Genomic DNA, 20,848 nt, shown 5'->3' with positions numbered 1-20,848 from the left:
TCCAGTTCTGTCCCAGACAGCGGTTTGATGGGGGTATGGGCATGATGGAGAGTGAGGGGAGTAGATGGAGAGCACTCAGTATGTGGTACAGAAGCTTCTCTTTTTAAAGTTGAGGAAACAGACTCAGAGAGGTGGTGCAGCTTGGTCCGAGTCCCACTGCACCCAGGACCCCACGCTCAGGTGTATCTGACTGTCCAGCCCCATCCTCTCCCCCAGACAGCTCTCCCAGGGAGATGAGGCATCGCCACCCCTAGTGCAGAGAACTAACATGAGGGCTGTCAGGTCGTCACAGCTGTTTCACGGCAGCTGGTGATTTCCATTTCCTGGTCTCTTCCCAAGGAATTTTCTCATCCTTCCCAAGAAAAGAGTGACATGCTCCTAGTAGCCCTCTCCCGAAATGAATTTTTTTTTTTTTTTTTTTTTTGCTGGCTGGGAAAACTGCGCCTACCCTTCTCAGCCCCAGCCTCTTGATAAGAGAAGTCCTAGGTCACTAAATTGGGCTGGCACCCTCTCTCCAGCAGACCCGCATTTGTTGCCGGTTCTGGGGTCAGAGTTTGGGTGAGAAGCCACCATCCATCTTAGGACTGACAACCTGACCTCCCTGGCTGTGGGTCCTGCCGTTTCTGTCCCGGGAATTGGTGGCTTTTATCAGATTTCCGGCACCTTGCAGCATCAGCATTCCCTTTGATTTCCCGTGATTCCTCTTGGAATCACCTTCCTCTCACACAACGTGGAGAGGCTTTCTCCAACCCGTGCCTACTGTCTGTGGGGGCCAGGTGGAAAGGAAGGTCGGAGGAGGACCTTCCTTCGTGTATAAAGAGACTTTTTTTTTTTTACATATTCATTCATTTGTTCAACATTTATTCATTCTTCTGGGAGTCAGAGATATGTAACCTGGCGACTATGTAATTTTTTGATTTTCAGGGGGATGCTCAACAAATCCAACCCTGTCATTCACTGGACAGAACTGTACCATCAGAATTATTTTTAGAACCAAGCAATGACAGAGCTTGGAGAAGGGAAGTCGCCTGCAGGATATAGCAACAAACCCTCCATTTTCCAAACAGGAAAACTGAGATCCCAAGTGCAGAAGGGACTTGCCCAAGGTCACACAGCTAATTAGGGGCTGAGTTGGGACTGAACCCCATGACCCCTGACCAAGTTCTATTAGGCTTTATTGCCTTCCTTTCTGGGTTTTTCCAAATCAGGAACAGCTGTAAGTGTTGCTCTGGGTGATAACAATCAAAATGTTTTCTTACACAATTCAACTTTAGTTTGAATGACCCCGGGATGATTACTAGCTGAGTTCCACCCTCCCCCCCATCCCCCCGAAATCAGGTTAGACTCATTTGAAAATCCAGAGCACAGAAAGGCAGCTACACATTTCCCCCCCCTAGACAAGCTATATAGGGTGGACTTCCACCTCCTCTCATCTTGCCCCCACCCTGCCACTTTAAGGTTACTGCTTAAAGTTTGGATTTAAACCCGAGATAAGATCCCAGGAGCAATGCCAATGACCAGACTTCACCAGGATGTTTGGCATCCCCCGCCCCCTCCCCCAGCCCTGTGCCAAGGTCCCTTTGTGATTCTGGGTGATTCTTACTGACCCCTTAGTCTTGTCCCCTCTCTTATCCCCCAGACCTGTAACCTGTCCCTTCCCATGCCCACACTCAAACACACTCTCCCTGAACGCTCTGGCAGGCGCTGGGGGGCTATTCCTGCCCATCTGTTCCACCCAGCAACAAATACCGCGGGAGCACCGGGGGAGAAAGGACTCAATTGAGACTTAATTAGCAGGAACCCCAGTTGGTGGGAGGTGAGAAATCACACTTTGCTGCCTGCAAACACTTTGGCCAAGGTGAGCCAGAGGGATCTCCCGGTTCCCAGTTTTAATAGCACTGCAGCAGAAGACACAGAAATGCATCCACACGGACCCCCCTGCACACACACTCCCCTTCTCTCCTCCTCACACGGACACACGCACACGCACACAAGGCAGCGGTCGCAAAATCAACTCACAGGATCTCCAAATCGCGCAGCGCTCGGAAGGCTCCATCTTCAATGCAGCTGATGTGGTTGTTGTCCAGTTGCCTGTGGAAAAGCAAGGGGAGGGCATGAAGGCTGAGTGGGGGCAGCGCCGAGGGGCCGGGCGGCCCGGCCACCCTAGCGCCTGTCCCTCCACCCCTGGCAGGCTCTGCTCGTCCCCGCCAGGAGCTCGCGCAGAGCCAGCTTGTCTGCCACGCTGCTCCGTCTCTGCTTTCTGACTGTCTGAGGGAACTACACAGACGAGCGCACCAAAGGCTGTCAGGTCTCAGTAAATATTAATTGCGCTTTTTTTTTTTTTTTTTTTTTTAGGCAGAAGGGAGTAATTTCATTACATTAGGGCATCCAATCCATTACGAGCTCTTACCGTCATGTCACTGAAACAATTTCATTAAGCTAAAGGCCTGTAAATCATTGGAGGTCACTGCTCTGCCCTCCGCGACCTCCCAGAATGCTTTTTTCCCTCTCTCCCTCTCCCTCGTCTCCCTTTACTGGAAGTTGCAGTCTTCTGCTCTGACACAGTGCTAAATCTCAAGGCTTTATCTGCCCAAGAGCAGCGAGGGTGCATGGGGAATATACCAATTCCAAATTAGACCCAACTAATCTAATTTTATAGTCTTTTTATTATTCTAAGCACCAAATGTCTGTGGTGGTTTGATGCCTCCGTGCTTTGTTATGGGGCCCATCTGGTAGGTCATTCTATTGAAGCATTTTTCTGACTAAATACAGATTCCCTTAAACTGCACCAACCACCATCAACATTAAAGAAATCCATTGATGGAAGCATTCTTGATGGGGGGAAAAAAAGGAATATTGTTATTGCCTTAAAGATGTACCACTTAAATTTAAATTGGGGAGAATTAAATGCACCTATTTCAGGACTCCTTTTTTTAAATTTCCCTTTCCATCTTATGAGCATGAAAATAATGTCTTTTAAAAAGATGCCTTGACTAATATACATTCTAGTTGGGGATTGAGGTATTTTAGTTGAAGGATAACAAATATATACCATTATCTCTAAATCAAAATAGATCTGATGTGTAAGTCACGACTGCATTCCAACTCAAATATATTATATATCAGTCATTTGTTTCCTAAAATAAAATATGGGACACAGAAAATGAGTATTAGCACCAGATTGTCTATTATATTTTGTGTGCAGAACACACCACTGTCTTTGGGGAGAATGGCCGAAAGAACTATGGCTGTACTGAGAAACTCACTTATAGACTTTTTTTTCCCCTTTTGTCTCAGAAAAAATCAGCCCTTCTCAGGTGGAGGAATTTCCTGACACTGGAACTTTCATTTGTGACTTGTACTAATCTATCTCAAAAACTCTGTGCAAAAGATGTATCGATGATACATTAGGTAACCCTCACGCAGGGTTTTATATCCTGCGGCAAGAAGGCGGAATTAAAACTGAAGTACTATGATCATCAGGAAATCAGACAGATATCGGATTCTGTAAGTGCACATGAACGTACAATTAGACTGATGTCATGTGTCACAATAGATGGGCTCTGTCACGATATTATGGGGAACTGAATCATCCCAAGAAATGCTCATGATATAAGATTTAGACATTTAGGACTTAAAAACAAACAGGAAATAGGTATCTCAAGCAGAAGTACTCTTCAGGTCGGCAACTTCGACATCGAGTGTTCAAAGTTCTCACTGATGTCCACTCATGTGAAATCTCAGTGTTCTCGTCACCCGGAATTCTTCTGGAGTCTTTCTTAACATGAGTTCGCTGGATGTCCTTTCCAAAGATTTCCTGTAAATACTGGGGCCACTGATTCCCTGAAAAGGTTCTATTAAGGCAGCCTAGTACTGCTGCCCAGTTTCTAGATTTATCATCAGTTTAAGGACCAATGAATCAACAACCCCTGCCCCACACCAAGGCCACCAAACCTTACCAAGCAGAAATACAGTGGAGCTGGCTTTTGGCTCCAAGAAATTGTTCAATAAATATGCTGAATTCGGCAAAAATGGCCGCGTCCTCCTAAGTAGAAAGTATCTAAATCATCACATTGAGAAGTCTGGGGGAGTGTATAGAAATGGCAGTTTGTCGTGCATCTATCTGCTTTGGGGCAGACATTTCAGAGAGAGGTCCTTGCTTTTAGAATGTTATTTATTTGCTGGATCTGTGAGGTGCTTTCTATTCCTTTTCTTTTTGAGCACCAGAAACCAAGCAGGACACTCTAAGTGTACAGCATGCTATGTGGAAAGAATGCAGTCTGGGAGGGGAGAAGAGAAACTCCTAGGAAAATTGGGAGGAGCACCTGGGCGGCTCAGTCAGTTAAGTGCCTGGCTCTCTGTTTCAGCTCAGGTCATGATCTCATGGTTTATGAGTTTGAGCCGTGGGTCAGGCTCAGGGCTGCTAGTGTGGGGCCTGCTTGGGATTCTCTCTCTCTCTGCCCCTCCCCTGTTCTCTGTCTCAAAATAAATAAATAAACAACTTAAAAAAGGTGGAAAGAGATTTAAAAGGGTGGGAGAAAGGACAATGCAAAAGATGAAAAACAAAGCCCACTAGTCAATGTCCCATAGGAGCCGGGCCACCAAGGGTACTGGTGCAGTGGGGACAGAGTCTTAGGGAGGTGCTTGGTCACTCTGAGGCTGAAAGCAGAAAGGTGTCACACATGATCAGTTCCATGATGTTTAAACAGGTTCAGTGGGTGGCACAAGTTGACACCTAGGCATTTATTAGTAACGGAGAAAGCTTTAAATAAGAAGCACCTCTGTGGGTGTATTTTTATAGACTAGTTTAGAATTTATGAAATGTATCAAAATATCAAATATTTATGCAGAAGTGTGCTCTTCTGGAAAACATTCATTATAACCAAGACTGTGTCCTTTCACTCTACCCACAGATAAACCATCTCCCAGCCTCACTCCTCAGTCATTCCCCATCCGCGCCGTTCATCAGGGAAGGCAACAGGGGTCCAAGACCTAGGTGGGTCCGTCAAGAAAATGAAAACCTGAGAATTACTTCACTGTCCAGCTATTAATATCTTTATGGCACTGAGTATCAGAATGTTCGTAAAAAGGTCGTTAATTGTCTGCAACCAATCCCGATATTTCATGCAAATAAGCTAGGCCCCTAAAGCAAAGTAAATAAATGCTTGGTTCCACAGGGGTTCGTTTTCTTTCAAAGTTACATCTCAGACATGCAAAAGTTAGTCCTGAAGCATGGGGTAGGGAATGCTGAATAAATGCAAGCCCAGCATTTCTTTGCAGGTGTTAGGAGTGGAGGATCACTAAACACAGAGAGAACCCTGCAGAGCTAAGGCCAAAGGCTTTGACTTAGCTAGCAGTTTGCTTCTGGGGGGTGATGGGGGCCGCTGTACTGGGTTCTAAGCTCTCAGGTCAAAGGTTCAACTCGTGATTTTGAAAGGACTCATTCAAATATCCTCTCAATAACAAATCAAAAAGCCCATTGCTCACTCCAGACTCTATTACTCAGGAGGGATGTATGTGCAAAAGGAACTTTGGAAGCGGGAGCACAGAGAACTAAGTGGCTTTAGGATGCCTGATGGCACTCTATTTTTCCGCGGTGGTAGGAGGGTGTATTTTGCCCTGTTACTGAATCCAGTTTTGCCACACGAAATAGCCTGCCCTGGTGCCTAGCACAGTGCCAGGGACTTCCCAGCTGGTCATGCACGGTTGCAGGGTAAGTCCGTCCTGAAGGTACAGAAGGGCTGGGCTCAGACTACACGCTGGGAGGCTCTAAGCCATGAGCTCCACTGTCCTGGCGGTGGCCCTATGGTCTGATTAACAAGGGGGTAATGATGGAGCATTCCCTCTACGACCACATCGGGGGTTTTCTGCCGCACACCCTCCCTGGGGAGCACCTGGGGAGGAGGTTGGAATAACGTGAATTCCTGTGGGCCCAGGGTGAAGATGAGGCGCAGGAAGGCAGTGGATGGAGGGAAGTTTGGCTGTTTTTTGGAGGCAACTTTCATTGTCATCTACTTTATACAGAAAACTCAATTTGATTTACACTTTCCTGCCTGTGACTAAGCCTAGAAGCCCCAAAATGTTCACGATATTAAATTAACTGCTCTAATTTCCCTGGGCAGCTCAGATTTCAGCAAACAATGTGTGCTAAAATGATACCAGAGTCCATTTAGAAAGGACTCCTCTGACAAGAACTAAATGCAGACTCCCTGAGAGGAGCTTTCTGACTACTGTATTTTTATACTCTGAGAATATAAACAAGTCAGAAAGGAAAGCCAGCAAGAGTGAGGACCTACAATAATCTTCCCCAACAGCAGACAGGGAGATAGTGCTTTTGTAAGAATTCCCATTCACAAGCATAACATTATTGCATTTCATCTCCTTCCATCACAATTTTGAATTTCATAATTGAGGCAGGACAGAAATAGTTTTGCAGTTCAAGAACTTAAAGAAGCCTACCTAAATCCTTTAGAAAGGGTTTAAAAAACTGATTACAATATTAAGAGCAATGTACCTATCTCCTAACCACCACCACCATCACACAACAAGGACAAAGGCAGAAAGAAAGTTTCACGATTTCCCTGATACATCTAAGTCCCCATGAGGAGGAAATACCTCGAAGATAGAAATCTCCAGAAACAGGCTTTGGATATCTGGAAGAAAAGGAGAATCCCCAACTAGTCATCCAGATCCAAGGTCTACCTATATACCAAGGTGCATCCATCCAGATGTCTCCTTCTCATCCAGATGTTCTGAGCAACCCCAACATCTCCACCCTTGGATGGTTAAACTTAGCCTAAGAGCGCTGTTGCTCCCGGCCCCCAATCCAGTGACAGTGTTTGCTCCAGGACTACAGCTGCCAGGGCTGCAGCCCTCATGTTAAATGGGAGAAGTAGCTAAGGTTCAGGGCTCTTTGGAATTAAACAGTTTGCTAATTTCTGAGCAAAACTATTTCCATAAAATGCACACAGTAAGTGGAAGGACTGCCGCATGAAATTCACAAGAGAAATTCAAAGCAAGCCTGTGGTCTCGGAATCCAACATTTAATTAACCTGTAAGAGCAACTGGGTGTTAGTAGATGTTCACACTGTATTAGGTGCCTAGGATACAGAATGAAGTGTAAGACATCCTTTGAAAATATTTGGAAGAAGTGTTACTTGTGGTTTTTACATCTTGACTATCTTAAAAGGTATAAGGGAAATCTAAAAACTAACTCAAATTTGTTTTTGATGAAAAATATATGTTCCTACACCTACGTACTGGAAGTATACTTGGAGCATTGCAACTATTTACCTGGGGAATCCCTGCTTTCTTAAAACAAGCCAGAAGACCAAACATGAAGTAGCCCTGACATGCTGTTTCTTTTCTCCCCATTATCCAATTGTCCTTTAAACAGAAAACAAGAAATCTAGTAGTGCATCAGAAGGGTTTTTTTAAATGACAGTTTAACATTCTAAAAAATCATTATTGAAGAACAAATTATAGAAGCATTTGTCTGCTGCTGGCTGGGGTCCTTAAAAGAAAAAAAAAGCTCAAGGTTATTTTAATGGGCAAAAGGGGAAAAAATACATTCAAAAGAAAAGCATACACTCCATATAATTGAGTACTGGCCACACTTTGTAGGCAAATCAAACACTTGATCTAAGCCATAGTCTGCTAATGAATTGTCACTACTTCTCATCATTAAGGAGCTACTGTAATTCCACATTAAAATGACATCTCAAATGAACAAAAAGAGGTGAATCTATTATTTTGCACATTTGGTACACTTGTCCACCAGACCCAAGAACACATGCATATTGATATGTTTACCAATCCATGCATTATTTATGTATCCACAAAGATTCCTGTCTATAGATGACAACTTTATGCCTATTTTTCTTACATAATAATTACATGTAATCTCTCCCTATTGCATGCATATAAATGCAACTGCATATTATAAAATAGGTAAAGTGACTGCTGACCTCTGAAATTTAATGTGTCCATCTCCAGTCATATTTACAGATATACTTAGGTAATTAAGTGACTGTTAGTATTCCAAAGACTTCAACCAACCACACCTACTGTATAAAGGACAGAATCCTAGGTTAGTTAAGCTCTCTGATCAGAATACCCTGCTTAGAACTTAGTTAAAAATTGAAGCATGAATCTATTTCAACAAGCATCCTTATGCACACTGTGCCACATGGCTAGCATAATACCTTTTATTAAGTATGCATCATATTGCTGTTCAACACATGCAACTTCCCAGCAGGAGAATAACTGCATCCACTCCAGTACATGCTCCTGAAACCAAGCTCTGCAATAATGCAAACACAGATGATGGATTAGCACCAAAGAGGCACGCCAGACCTTGGAGAATAAAGGGGTGCTTTACACATCACTGGGAAATATCAATAACTCCACTTCTGTGTTTACATAGTTTCTGGTTTGTTGGGGATTTGGCAAATGAATTTGCACTGAAAAATGCAGGGGGAAAATCCCTGCAAACCAATTTAGCATGAAGGATAGTTGCTAGGAAGAAGCTGAGCTCTCATTTAATTTGGACGAGTATCCATTTGAAACCAATTTCTAGCATTTCTAGATAAATAAAACAACAACAAAAACAACCAACCGACCAAACAAAAGCAGATCAAATGAAAACACCCCAAATTCATGAGGAGGAGAGTTTCATTCACTTCATGGCCACTTTTAGACCATGGGATCAAGGAAGTTTGGTTTTTGTTGCAGAATGTGCTCTCCTGTTTTGAGGTTGATCTCAAATCCATCCTTTCTTGTGTCCTTTCTTATGATACTAGGACCAAAGTGCTTTATACCTAGGATGTCCAGCTTGTCAAGGTATGTCTGGAACTTTCTTGTCTTAACACTGCAACTTCTGAGACCCATCCTGGGGAACTCATCTGTCCCAGCAAACTGTGGTGCTTGATCCCCAGTTGTAACCCTGGGGCTCACTCCACTGGAAACAAATTATTCTCTGCACATCATTTCTTCCCCAAGTGTCCCTGAACCTTAAAACGTGTGTTGATTTACAAACTCAGCCTTCAATGACATCAACTCGAGGCTCCTCACTGCATCTCCTGTAAAATGGGCTGTCCCTTTACAAACATACCTATACCCCAGCAGGGCTGGTGAGAGCCCTGAAAATTGCTGAAATGTCCTAGTGTGTATTCTCAACTTTCCTCACTGGGAATTAAAATGCGTTTGTAAGAAGTACCCTCGTTTTTTCTCGGCCTCCTTGCTGATGTCATGAATACTCAGAGGCCAAACAAATCAAAAAGGCTGTCTCCATAGCAATTGGGGCAGGTTTGTGGTTTCCCTAGTTACACTCTGGAGTGTTTACCATCTGGGGTTCCTCCCCGGCGTAAGGGAAAGGGAGTGAGAAACCGGAAAGATGAAATGTGCTTTTATTAACAGGCTTGAAAGTTATCATCCACATCTCTGGATTTTTATTTCTGTTTTCAAGTCAATCAGCATAAACTGTCAGAGTTTTTAAATTTTTACATCCCCACGGGGGTTTCAGAAATTTTCCCATTGGACTCTAGAGAAACTATTCCAGCCATGTGAATATGAGCAGCACCCGGCAACCAGAGTCGAGTATTTCTTCCTGGCCCGAAACAGCAGCAGGCATCAGAGCCCAGGCAGAGTGCTGGGTTCCATTCACATTCAGGATGTAAGCAGCTCTAAATAACTTTTTGGAGGGTCTCAACATTTGCTACCCATTTCTTTTTATAAAATAGAAGACTGGGGTGCCCATGAATTTCTAGCTGATGAATGAAGTGACTCACACCTGCCTCAATGGGCCTAGAGGGCAGAGCATAGAGCCTAAGATGATTCTCAAGTCCTAAAGTTTTGGGCTTGCTCTGGACCCACTTGTCCCTCCTCTCTTCTTTACTATTTTTCCCTTTTGGAATGGGAATGTTGGTCTTAGGCCTGTCCCACCATTACATTTTGGAAGCACATGTTTGATTTTTCAGGTTCCTAACTAGAGAGGGATTTGCTTCCAAATGAGTCATACCTTGAGCCTCAATGAGGTGAAACTTGGGACTTTAGATTTTTAAGTTGATGTTGGAATGAGTTTGAGTCTCTTGGAATGGAATGAAATATACTTTCCTTGTGAGAAGAATATGCATTTTGGGGGGTCAGGGGTAGAATGCTATAGTTGAACGTGCCCCCCCCCCCGGCAATTTATACGTTGACACCTCTCCTCTAAAGTGGTTGCATTAGAAAGTGGGGCCTTTGGGAGGTGATTAGTTATGAAAGCAGAGCCCTCATGAATGAGACTAGTATCCTTACAAAAGGGCCATGAAAAGATTTCTTGCCCCTCCGCCATGTGATGTCAAGGCAAAAAGACAGCTGACCCTCTGGGAAGCAGGCCCTCAGCAGACACAGAATCTGCTGGCACCTTGATCTTGGACTGTTTATAAAGCTGATCAGTTTATGTACAGCATCCATGTCCCCAAGTCTGTTTCATCATTTGTGAAATGGAAGGAATAATATTTAGCCCAAAAGGAAGTTTTGAGTATGAAAGTTATAAAATGTATGTGCTCTGAAAATGTATTTGTGGCATTAGTTTTCTTTCCTTTGAAATAAATAGTAGTAAATACAGGAATTCATCTTATATAATCTCTAAAGTCTCCTTCAGATCTAAAGTTACGTGGCCTGAGGTCAATTTCTTATGAGATTCTTAAGAAAAAGTTCCTGTTCATCTTATTCAGATCCTTCTGTGCTTTGAGCTATCCCTTTATCCCTTCTTCTTCTGTCCCAGACCAAAGAATCTATTATTTGAGATATTCAATATATTTTTTTCTGGACTGAGGGCAGCAGTTCAGACTCACATGCTTTTTGTCCTTCTCTAGCTGATAAGAGATTAAAATATGAGAAGCCATCAAAAACTTACATGAAAGAAAATATACATTTTTCTCTTACTGGGAGAATGATGTCAATATGGGCCCATATTTATAATTCCATAGGTGAGAACCTTTAGCAAGAGTGATTACAAAATTGAACCCCATTCCTTGGTGACCAATTTAAATTAATAACCAACCAAGTTATGCATTGAGCACCAAAAACAGCGAAGAACCATACTATTGTCTATAATTTTTTAAAGATGTTATTTTTAAGCAATCTCTACACACAAGTTCATAACTTTGAGATCAAGAGTCACACGCTCCACTGATTGAGCCAGCCGGGAGCTCCAATGGTATAATTTCTTAATCTTAACATTCCTTCATCTGGACATGAGCCTTTAATGACTCCCTGAGGTCTACACTACAAATTATAACAATAACACAACCACAATCATAATGGCACATAGTACCTAGTCACCATTTACTGAACTGTGCATTGTCAGCGTCTTATCTCAGCTGGGTCTCAAAGCATCACGACCCCTGTTTCACAGAGAAAGCAAGTAAGACATCGAGAGTTCAATCTCTTAGCTTGGCCCAGGTCTGTCCATGCTCATAATGAGACTACAGGTGGTGCTGCTTCTCTGCACACAGTCCAGGCTCCTCAGCATGGCACCACTCCACCCACTCTGCAGGCAATATGTGAGGGTACCAAGTGGTTGCATGGTTCCATGCCTCATCGTGCTGGTCCTTCTTGTCTCCTCTGTTTGGGGAATCCCTTCTCATCCATCAAGGCCTTCCTTGGAGGCTACAGCCTCTAGGAAACCTTCCTTTGCAAACTCAGCAAAATGAACTCTCTCCAAACCTCCTGACCCTTTGGTCATCCTTCCATTAAAGCACTTATCTCACAGTAGTAGGGCTAATTGTAAACACACGAGGAAATCAAAGTTCAGACAGGTTATGTAGCATCTTCAAGGAAACTCAGTTAATACATTAGAAAGTCAGGGTAAAACCCATCTTCCTGATCCAGAGGCCTCAGGGCTTACCCTCCATTGCTATCCATCCCTCTCTCTGATTTCCAAAGTGCAAAGGTAGGGGGCCTATATTAGGACTGTGTAGACTTAACTCACTTATATTGAGTTGGGAAGAGGGTAGTGAGAAGAGTGAAGGTTTAGTCTTGTCATATATCACTGGAATCCAGTTGCTTTCATTGGCCTTCAAGCATTCTTACCCAGAATATGGGAGGTGAGGGCAGTAATTCAGCAGTTTACCCTCACTGTCCCCTATGTGTCTCTCATTTAGATTTCCTGGAAGTCCCATGCCATTTAACTGGGGGAAGCAGAATGATTTGGGTTCTAGTTGCTTAGGATAATGGGCAGGCACCAATACCTTAAGGAGATACTATAATTTCAGTCTGCCTATTGGGACCTGGGAGGTGGCCTCTGACCAGGATGGGACAGCTTAGTGCTTTCTTGAGCAGCATTGAGGCACATTCAAGAAAATGGCTCTCTTTACTCCAGGCAACTGGCAAATTGTGCAGATTTTAATCGATCTTTCCTGGTCATGGCCTTCACCAGTGGTGACACAGGCTTGTCTTCTAAAGTTGTACAACCTGAAACAACTGGGCAGTACTAACCAGGCCATGTACTGGGATGTGCAGGGTCAGTGGCCATTAGCGAGGTGTCACTCAAAGGTGTCTTTGTGGCAGCAGAAGCCAATTAAAACATGTCTTGTAAGCTCACTGTAAGGGGATATCAAGGTCCCTATAATTAACTGCTGAGAAGGGGGGTATCAAAACTCAGCAACATGGGCAGTGCTGATAACCACACTCAATCCAGCTAATGCACAAAGCTGAAATAATCTAGGAAAAGGCTGGCTTCTCTTTCATGACCATTACTTGTAATGAATAATGAGTGCCTGGACTCACCGGCAGTGGGAGGGCAGGGTCTGTCTTGCTCACAGCTGCACCTGCCCTATAGTGCCTGGCACACAGGAAGTGCATGGTACACAATGCTGGAGGGTTACAGTGAGCTACCACTTTACACCCACTAGGATGGCTAGAATCAAAAAGCTGGACAGTGATGTGGAGAAACAGGGAGCCTCTCACAGTGCTAGTGGGAACGTAAAATGGTGCAGCCTGGAACACAGTTTGGGGGTTCCTCAAATGTTAATCATAGGGTTATCTGATGGTCTGGCAATTCTACTTCTAGGTGTGTGCCCGAAAGAACTAAAAACAGGTTTTCAAGCAAAAACCGGTATACAAATGTTCATTGAAGTTCTATTTGCAATAGCCAAAAGGCATAACCAACCCAAATGTTCATCAGAAGATGAACAGGTAAACAAATTGTGACACAGCCACACAATGAAATATTATTAGGTCATAAAAAAGGAATGGGATCCTATGAGTGCCACAACATATGAAGTATGAAAACATTACACTAAGTGAAAGGGCCAGACATAAATGTACCCATACTATGTGATTCCATTTATGCGAAATACTCAGAACAGGTAATCTACAGAAACAGAAAACAGATTGGTACGTGGCAGGAACTGGGGGTGAGGAGGATGTGGGGAGTAACTACTTAATGGGTATGGATTTTCCTTTTGGGAGGATAAAAATAGTTTAGATCAAAATGATTGTTACACAACATTGTGAATGCAATAAATACTACTGAATTGTGTATCTTTTAAAATGGTGAATTCTGTTATGTGAAATGTACCCCCCACCAAAGAGAGGCTTGCTCTTTCTTTGGCATGGGGGGCTTTAAGAGAGGGTAATTTTCCTGTGACATCGTCACAAAGGCAAGGAAGCCCAGGGCCAGACCTTGTACTGGGCACCATCAGGAGGCAAACTCAATTCCAGCTCATGTGAAAAGAGTATCCTGGCAGCTGAGGAGCAAAGAGAAGGAAGGAAAGAAACATGGGGCGAGTTAATCCACCTACTTTTGAGGATTATTTATAGTGAATTTAAAAACTCTCCTAGCTGGCTTTGGGAACACTACTGGTCACTTTGCACTCAACCAGACAACCAAACCAAACCAAACCAAAAAACCAGTTTAGGCAAAGAGAATGAGGAAGGTAAACTCGATGGAAGGGGGAGAGATCATTTGCCTAATTCCCAAGTCAAATGTAAAATGTTGTAGGATCAGCCACTATTTTGAATTGTCTGCATCACTGCTCCCTCTTCTCCGTCAGTACCTAGCACAGGTAACTCAGTAGACTGTATTGAGTTTCCTTCTTGCCATTTCTCAGATTGGTTCTTTAGTTCCTCTCTCTAAGAAGGCTAGCAGGGAGGCCAGGCTCTTCCTCTTGGCACAGAGAGAGAAGTGTCTCTGACCAGAAGTTCCTCCCTGTCTGAGCCTCTGGGAGCCCCACTGGCGAGGTTCCTGGGGAAAGAGAGGAGGTGGCGAGGCTGGGTAGAAATGGGGAGTCATTTTCATTTTAACCCTACTCTTCCCTCTCTAAGTTCTCAGGATTCTGGAGCAGCTCCCTGGTCTTAGGGAGCTGAATTAATCCAAACAAGTTGGAATGGAAGGAAGAGTTCAGAAAAGCAGAGGACAGAAAGGGTTAGAAGCCACAGGGACCCCACTGAAACGGTTTCCTCCTGGGTGCATGGTGTGGGCCAGTTCTACTGACAAGTTTCTGTGTCAGGACTGAAGGTTTCTGATTTTCCACTGTGGCTACTGCTACTTAGCTGGTCATGTCAAGCCTGAAATCAGCTTCTAATTCCTCCCCTGATTCCAGGAAAGGAAATGAGAGCATGACTTACACTTCAGAACTGAGGATAAGAAGCACCGTGCTAGGGGAAAAAGGAAAAAGAATGATTTTCTTTTTCTCATTTGCCAGCAGTAGAGTTTTATCTAAGATGGTATGGTTGAGTGGGAAAAAATAAAGTTTGCTCAGGAATCAAATGACAAAGATCTTTCACCTTGCTGGGTCGTGGCCTAACTTCTCTGGGCTAAAATTTCCCTATCAGTAAAACAAAGCTGTGAAATAGATGATTTCTGTGCACTCCTCCAGAGTTGATATTCAGGGCTGCAGAATTTTAATCCAGCCCCTGAAGTCCTCACATGAGAATTTTCTCATTTTGTTGTTACAGGTACTATCTGAGGAGTTGATTTTATTTTTAATGCAGCATGTTGAGAATGCAAATATGAGTTTCCTCTGCCTGGAACAGTTATGATGGGGGCCCTGGAGGTCTGAACAGGTTAGAAGAAAACACACACAAGAATGAATGAAAAGCAGTATTAACTTCTGCCAAAATGCTCCATGGAAACTCACGGAGCTCAGAAGCCCACAACAGTGCCTACCAGGTAGAGATTCATGCAGCATTTCTTAGTTAGAATAAGACCAACTCTCTCAAGCTTTTGCATGTTTATGGGGTTAGAAATAAGGGATCGGGCTGCTGTGGCTCCTTGAGATGTCTCCTCTTCCCGGTCAGAAATGGCATCTTTCCCCATCCTGTCAGTCCCAGAGGCAACTTTTAAAAAGCATTCGCTAACTTTTCTGAGTGACTTCAGAAAGCTAAGGCTAGAGCCCCCCGTGAAATCAGGGACTGGCAAAGCAAGAGTAGAAGTGGGAACACAGTGTGTGAAGGCAGAAGAGGACAAGGCCATCCTGGTGACACCCTCCAGTTGAGTGATTCACTGAGAGATCCCTGGGAGGTCCCAGGGAAGACAAAGTCTAGGACTTTCCCAGATTTGCCCCTAAAGCACATTAGAGATGAGACCCCTTCCCCCTCCTGAAATGATCTTTGGACTCACACTGCTCTTTCGGGCAAGTTCACCCTATTTTACATCCCGCCTAAAGGCTAGTTCTCTTACAAACCTTGCTTTGGGAAAAGCAGGGTCCTTTGAAGTTGGACCTGAAAGGGAAAATTCTCATTTCTAGGTCAAAAGTGCTGTTTTCTCAACTGTCGCAACTCCACCTAGACAGCATCCTGGCCTTTATCCACAAACTGCCCCGAAGAAGCTCCCTTCCTTAGGGGGCATCCAGGACCTTCCTTCGTTCCATCAGCCGCTGCTGGCTTTCTGAAGCTTGTGCCTGATGGATACAAATGGGTAAGTTCATGTTTCTTATACTTCCCCTAGCTCTCTCATTCTATTTTTTTCCTTAAAAAATTCCTTTTCAAATTCACCAGCCAAGGTTTCAACTTTCCATCCTAGGTTCTGCACTCACTCTTTGGGCACTATCCTGGGACTAAGCTCAGCATAGGATACAACACATATATATCCCAATATACATCCCAATGTCCCGGTCCCTTTGTCCCTGGCCGGACTGGGTGCAGTGGGTTCACATGTGAAATGCGGAAGGGGGTCTCCGCTACCACAGGTCTTCTCTGAACAGCGGGCACGTGTGGCTTGGGGTGGAGTGAACCCAACAGTCCTTCCACAACAAGCGATGCCGTCTCCCGGACTTCAAAATGGAAAAGTCAGAACCCATCGGATCAGAGGAAAGGGTTGGATAATCAGAGCTAACATTTCCTTTGTCTGTGATGGATAGCCACTTTGGAACTATTTCCCGTCCTGATTTTTCCTTTGGTCAGCACTGCAGTGGAAGCAGGGGGTGGAGGGTCTCTTTTGGTCATGATGTTCTATGTGAACCCCTCCAAGAAGAGCGTAGCACCAGAATTGTGTCTGTACAAAAGGTTTGCATTAACTGTAATGAAGCAAATGACAAAATCAATAAAGCGGGAATTGCGCGGCTGTCATAAAGATGATGTAAATCCAGGGTTCACGATGGTTATGAAGCTATTTAGAATTGTAATTAAAACCAGCACCATTTTTTTCAAGATAAAAGCCCCTTTGACAACCATAAATGCAAGCTACAGGAAATTTTCAACAAATATATTCAAAATTAATGTATGGCACAAAGATGGCATAAATTAACGAGGATAATCCATAAGCCCAGGCTTCAGAATCTAAGAGCACTGAATAAAGATATTTCGATTTCGCGTTTGGTTTTCAAGCAATGTGGTTTTCAATTTTAATCAAGTTAAAGCTTGACAGAGCACTTAGAGACTCTGAATGAATGGCATATTTCTGACAACTACTTTTCAATGAGACTGAAAATGCTGTCTCTGTATTTGCCCAACTTGAGATCTGACAGCATTTGCTATTTTATGCCTCCCACATATTTCAGAAAAGAATCTCTGTGTGTGTGTAGGAGAAGATGACCTTTTTGTTTTATTCGGGAGTGGGTCAGGAGGAGGTGGGGGAGAAAGGGAATGGGATAGCCAAGTCTTTCAGTCCTAATGAGCTCTCTTCCTCGGAGTTATTTTCTGCACCCCGATAGCAAACTGTAACACTATTTCTTGGGCAACATCCACCTGCCTACTGTTCCATCCACCTAACTTCAGACCATCACTGTTTGCTTCTAGGTCATCAACAATATCCCCAACTATGCCCTCCACCCTGCTAAAGGAGATTCTAGCTCTCTGAGAGGTGACAACTGTAGAGTCATAGAATTTCAGTGATAAAAGCAATCTTAGAGACCATCCTGTCCAAGTCCATCATTTTTAAAGAAAAGGAAAGATAGGATCAGAGACAGGAATAGTTGCTTTAAATCCTAAGATAACATTTTCAGAATAGTGAGGGCTTGATCACAAACCCCTTAGGTCACACTACTTGGGAAGGGAAGAGTAACATGGGATACACCAATGAAATAAAATAAGACAGTGAATGACGACCAAATTGTATTGTCAAGTCTGAATGCCCCTAGAATTCAGGGATGCTTGATCCTTTCAATCCAAGGTCCTTTCAATCCAGGGCTTCGAGTGTGGTGAGGAGGTAGGGGGCTAAAAAGGAATCGAGTCCCAGGGACTTAGGGGTATATCCATCATATTTTTTACCTTCTATATTTTATGACTGTCTGACATCTGGGAGTGGGGAGGGGAACAAGGATCTTGCTGACTGAGAAGAGGTGGCCTCTCACAGAGCTACTTAATTCCGTGAGGTAGTAAACAACTTGTCAGAGACCACCTGATCCTGAGTCCATCCCTGCAACAACCACCTTTCTCTGTCTCCGTTTCTCTCTCTCTCTCACACACATACCAGGCCAATATCCCCTTCTCTTAATCACCCAGGGCCAGGCAGCAGACCAGTAGGGACAGTCCCCGAGGCACACTGGAATGACTCAAAAGAGGCATACTAAGGTGTTTACCCTGCCTTGCTCCACCTTTCCCAAGCAAATCTCGACCAAGGCTTTCCCTTTACTCCTGCTTCTGCTTCCTGCTCCTGATGCTTTCCTGTGCAGTCCTCTCTGGATGGTGTGCCTCTCGTTTCTAGGATGGCTCTGAGTAACAACCAACTATTCTCCCAGTGGAACTGCACCGCCTTGTGTTATCATTCACTCACCTTTACAATCCAAGACCCAGGCACAGGTCAAAGGGACCCAGGTTTTGGATACAATTCTTGCTCATTGTCTGATTGGTTTCTGGACAAGTCAAATCACCACCTTTCAAAAAAGGAGAGCTGTGGACTGCATTTTCAAGTCCTTTTTAGCTTGGTTAAGTAGAGCAACCTGAATTCCAGGTCCTCAATTCAACAGGCAGAGAGGCTGGCTGTGGTAGAGGCATTGCACACTAGCCAAACCACTTATTAAAAAAGCACAGCTCATACTTGTCTCAGTGGTAAAATGGGCAAAGAAAGGAATTCATTTTAGGAAATCTAATTGCATTAAGGAGCTGATTCCAGAAAAGCCATTTGGATTAATAGTCTACTGAGAAGACTCGTCTTCTGTGATGAACAATCCAGCAGAGAAAATTTGCACATTCACAACTCAATTATACTGGTTGATGGCAGGTTCCCCCAACTGCACATGGGACATCTTAATTGCTAGGAAGGTGCAAATGCTATGAAACAGTTTCAGAATAGAGCCAAAAGAAAGCTGAGTGCCATGCTCATTTTAAAATGGCCTGAGATACGTGAAGAGGACCCGGAAAGGCTTGACTCAAACCATTTAACCTCTGAGACACACAATAAGGAAGCCCTTCAAAATTTAGAGCAAAAGTTCTTAGCTTGGGGCCCTTGAAATTTTTGTGTGTAAGGCAAAGATGAACCCTTGTAAACAGGAGCAGCTGGTTATTGGCAGAGAGAGCATCACTTAATGGGCTATGGATGCAGGATATAACTAGGAGAGACTGGCTTTCTCTTTGGAGGACACAATGCGACCATTTCTAAATAGAGTTCAAGTTCAGAATCTTGGCTTTGTGGTCTATATATTTTCCCTGTAGCTGGAAAACAGGCTTAAGGCTGACTCGAGACCAAGGGAATCCTGTGAGCTATTTAAAATAAAGCATGGGCAGTCAAAGGCAGGTAAAAGGGAATGGGGGCAGGGATATTCTGCTTAAGGAAATTTTGGGAAAACCCCTTGTGTTTCAATCCCAGTGAAATGTGTTAGAGCCTACCGCAGAAGACTCCAGAAACTGGTCATAGTTAATTAAGGTTTTACTGCTTGGCAGTGTCTTCTTACTCTACGGTTCTGGGGTGAATCTCCATTGCTCAGCCCTCTCCTCTTCCCCATTCATTTCTGTCTTGTCTATAACTCCTTGAGATCATCTAAGTTTGGTCTTCTCTTCCTCATCATGTGGTTTAGATAGCAGTGCAGGCTGGGAGTGAAGGAGGAGAAAAATGCTGTGCACAAGACCCCCATGCCATGAGACAAGAGCGTTCACAAACCCAGATGAAATGCAGGCTGTTCACAACGCCATACCATTTGGCTTGCGTAACAACTGAATGATGACTCAATATTTGTATCTTCCCAATGAATCAATGCATCAGCTTCTTTCAGTGACTACACAGAGCCAGGAGCACACTTTGAACGTGGGTGTGGAATCTTTTTTTTAAGAAAGAATCAAGCAAACATTTGCGGGTTTGTGAGCTGAATATGCTTAAGTAGACAAAAGCGATTTTCAGCCAGTGATCTAATTGACATTTTACTTGGGCAAGAGAACTGGGACCGGCCCAACGGCGGGCAAATTCATTTTCCAAAGGTCATGGGGTTGGCTGCTGGTGATTCGTTGTTGAAAGATATCTCAGGGCTGGTCAAGGCCACAATCAGAGATGCCTATGGAATACAGATAATTCCCCTCATTCAAAACTGCCAGCTAGAACTGTGGGTCAATGTGGTTGTACTTATGCAAATGGTAATGATCATAGTTTCCAGTTACGGAGGGTCAACTGTGACAGAGACAGGTGGCCTGGGGCATGGCTGGCTCAGAGTCTTGAGAGAGTTCTTGCTCAGAAAAGCACTCTCTGTTACCTATGTCATACCAGGGAATGAAGTGAAATGGGAGAGCTCCCATTCTTTGGGCTGAGATCAGATGGATTTAACCCACAATTTTTAAAATATGTAAATATATGCACATTATAAAGAAAAGGTCAAAGGTCATTGAAAAGTCTAGCGTGAAATGCCATACCCCTCCTGCCCTATCCCTCCTGTTCTGCAACTTAGCTTCCCTGGCAGCAACTATTAGAGTTTCCCATAAATGTGTCCACAAATTCCTCACATATATAAGACAATATGAGAATAAATACAAGCATAAGTTTTAAAAGCACAAATGATAAAAACCGTACCGACCTTCCTGCATCTTGTTTTCTCATTTATCAACTTTGGATGCTGTTCTGTATCATGTACAAAGATCAATCTCACTGCTTGTAACTACTTTATAACAGTCCAGTGAATGACATACCATGATTCATTTAACTTGTGGCCTACTGATGGGCTTTTAGGTGGCTTCCAAGACATCTTTGCTGCAAATGACACTTACCTATACATCATTTGGGGACTTGTGTAAGTTTATCTTAAAAACAAATTCATCAGAGCTAAATGGATAGATTGAGAGGTATGCATATTTTCATGTTTGATAGCAGTTGCCAGATTGCTCGTTAAGGGGCTTATACTGGTGACAGTCCCTCTGTCAGAGTAAAATACTGCTCAACATCCTTGCCAGTTCAGTGCCCCATGAATTCTTACCAAGCACTCAAGAAAAGAATCTCTCT

General features: G+C 43.8%; 1 protein-coding gene and 1 long non-coding RNA gene across 2 annotated transcripts in view; one reads left to right on the top strand and one right to left on the bottom strand.

The window, feature by feature from the left end:
- The window catches only part of SLIT3 (slit guidance ligand 3), a 593,860-nt gene that overhangs the window by 153,627 nt on the left and 419,385 nt on the right, over positions 1-20,848 (bottom strand). Inside the window, exon 6 of the mRNA XM_029941248.1 lies at positions 2,020-2,091. Within this exon, the coding sequence (XP_029797108.1) occupies positions 2,020-2,091 (72 nt within the window). The remainder of the gene's footprint in view (positions 1-2,019; positions 2,092-20,848) is intronic.
- LOC115294853 lies at positions 14,958-16,204 on the top strand. Its single transcript, XR_003910186.1, has 3 exons — positions 14,958-15,160; positions 15,738-15,907; positions 16,179-16,204. It is a non-coding gene; the product is annotated as an uncharacterized LOC115294853 (long non-coding RNA).

The sequence above is a fragment of the Suricata suricatta genome, chromosome 6, assembly GCF_006229205.1.
Source record: "Suricata suricatta isolate VVHF042 chromosome 6, meerkat_22Aug2017_6uvM2_HiC, whole genome shotgun sequence".
NCBI lineage: Eukaryota > Metazoa > Chordata > Mammalia > Carnivora > Herpestidae > Suricata > Suricata suricatta.
This window is presented reverse-complemented; position numbering and strand designations above follow the sequence as displayed.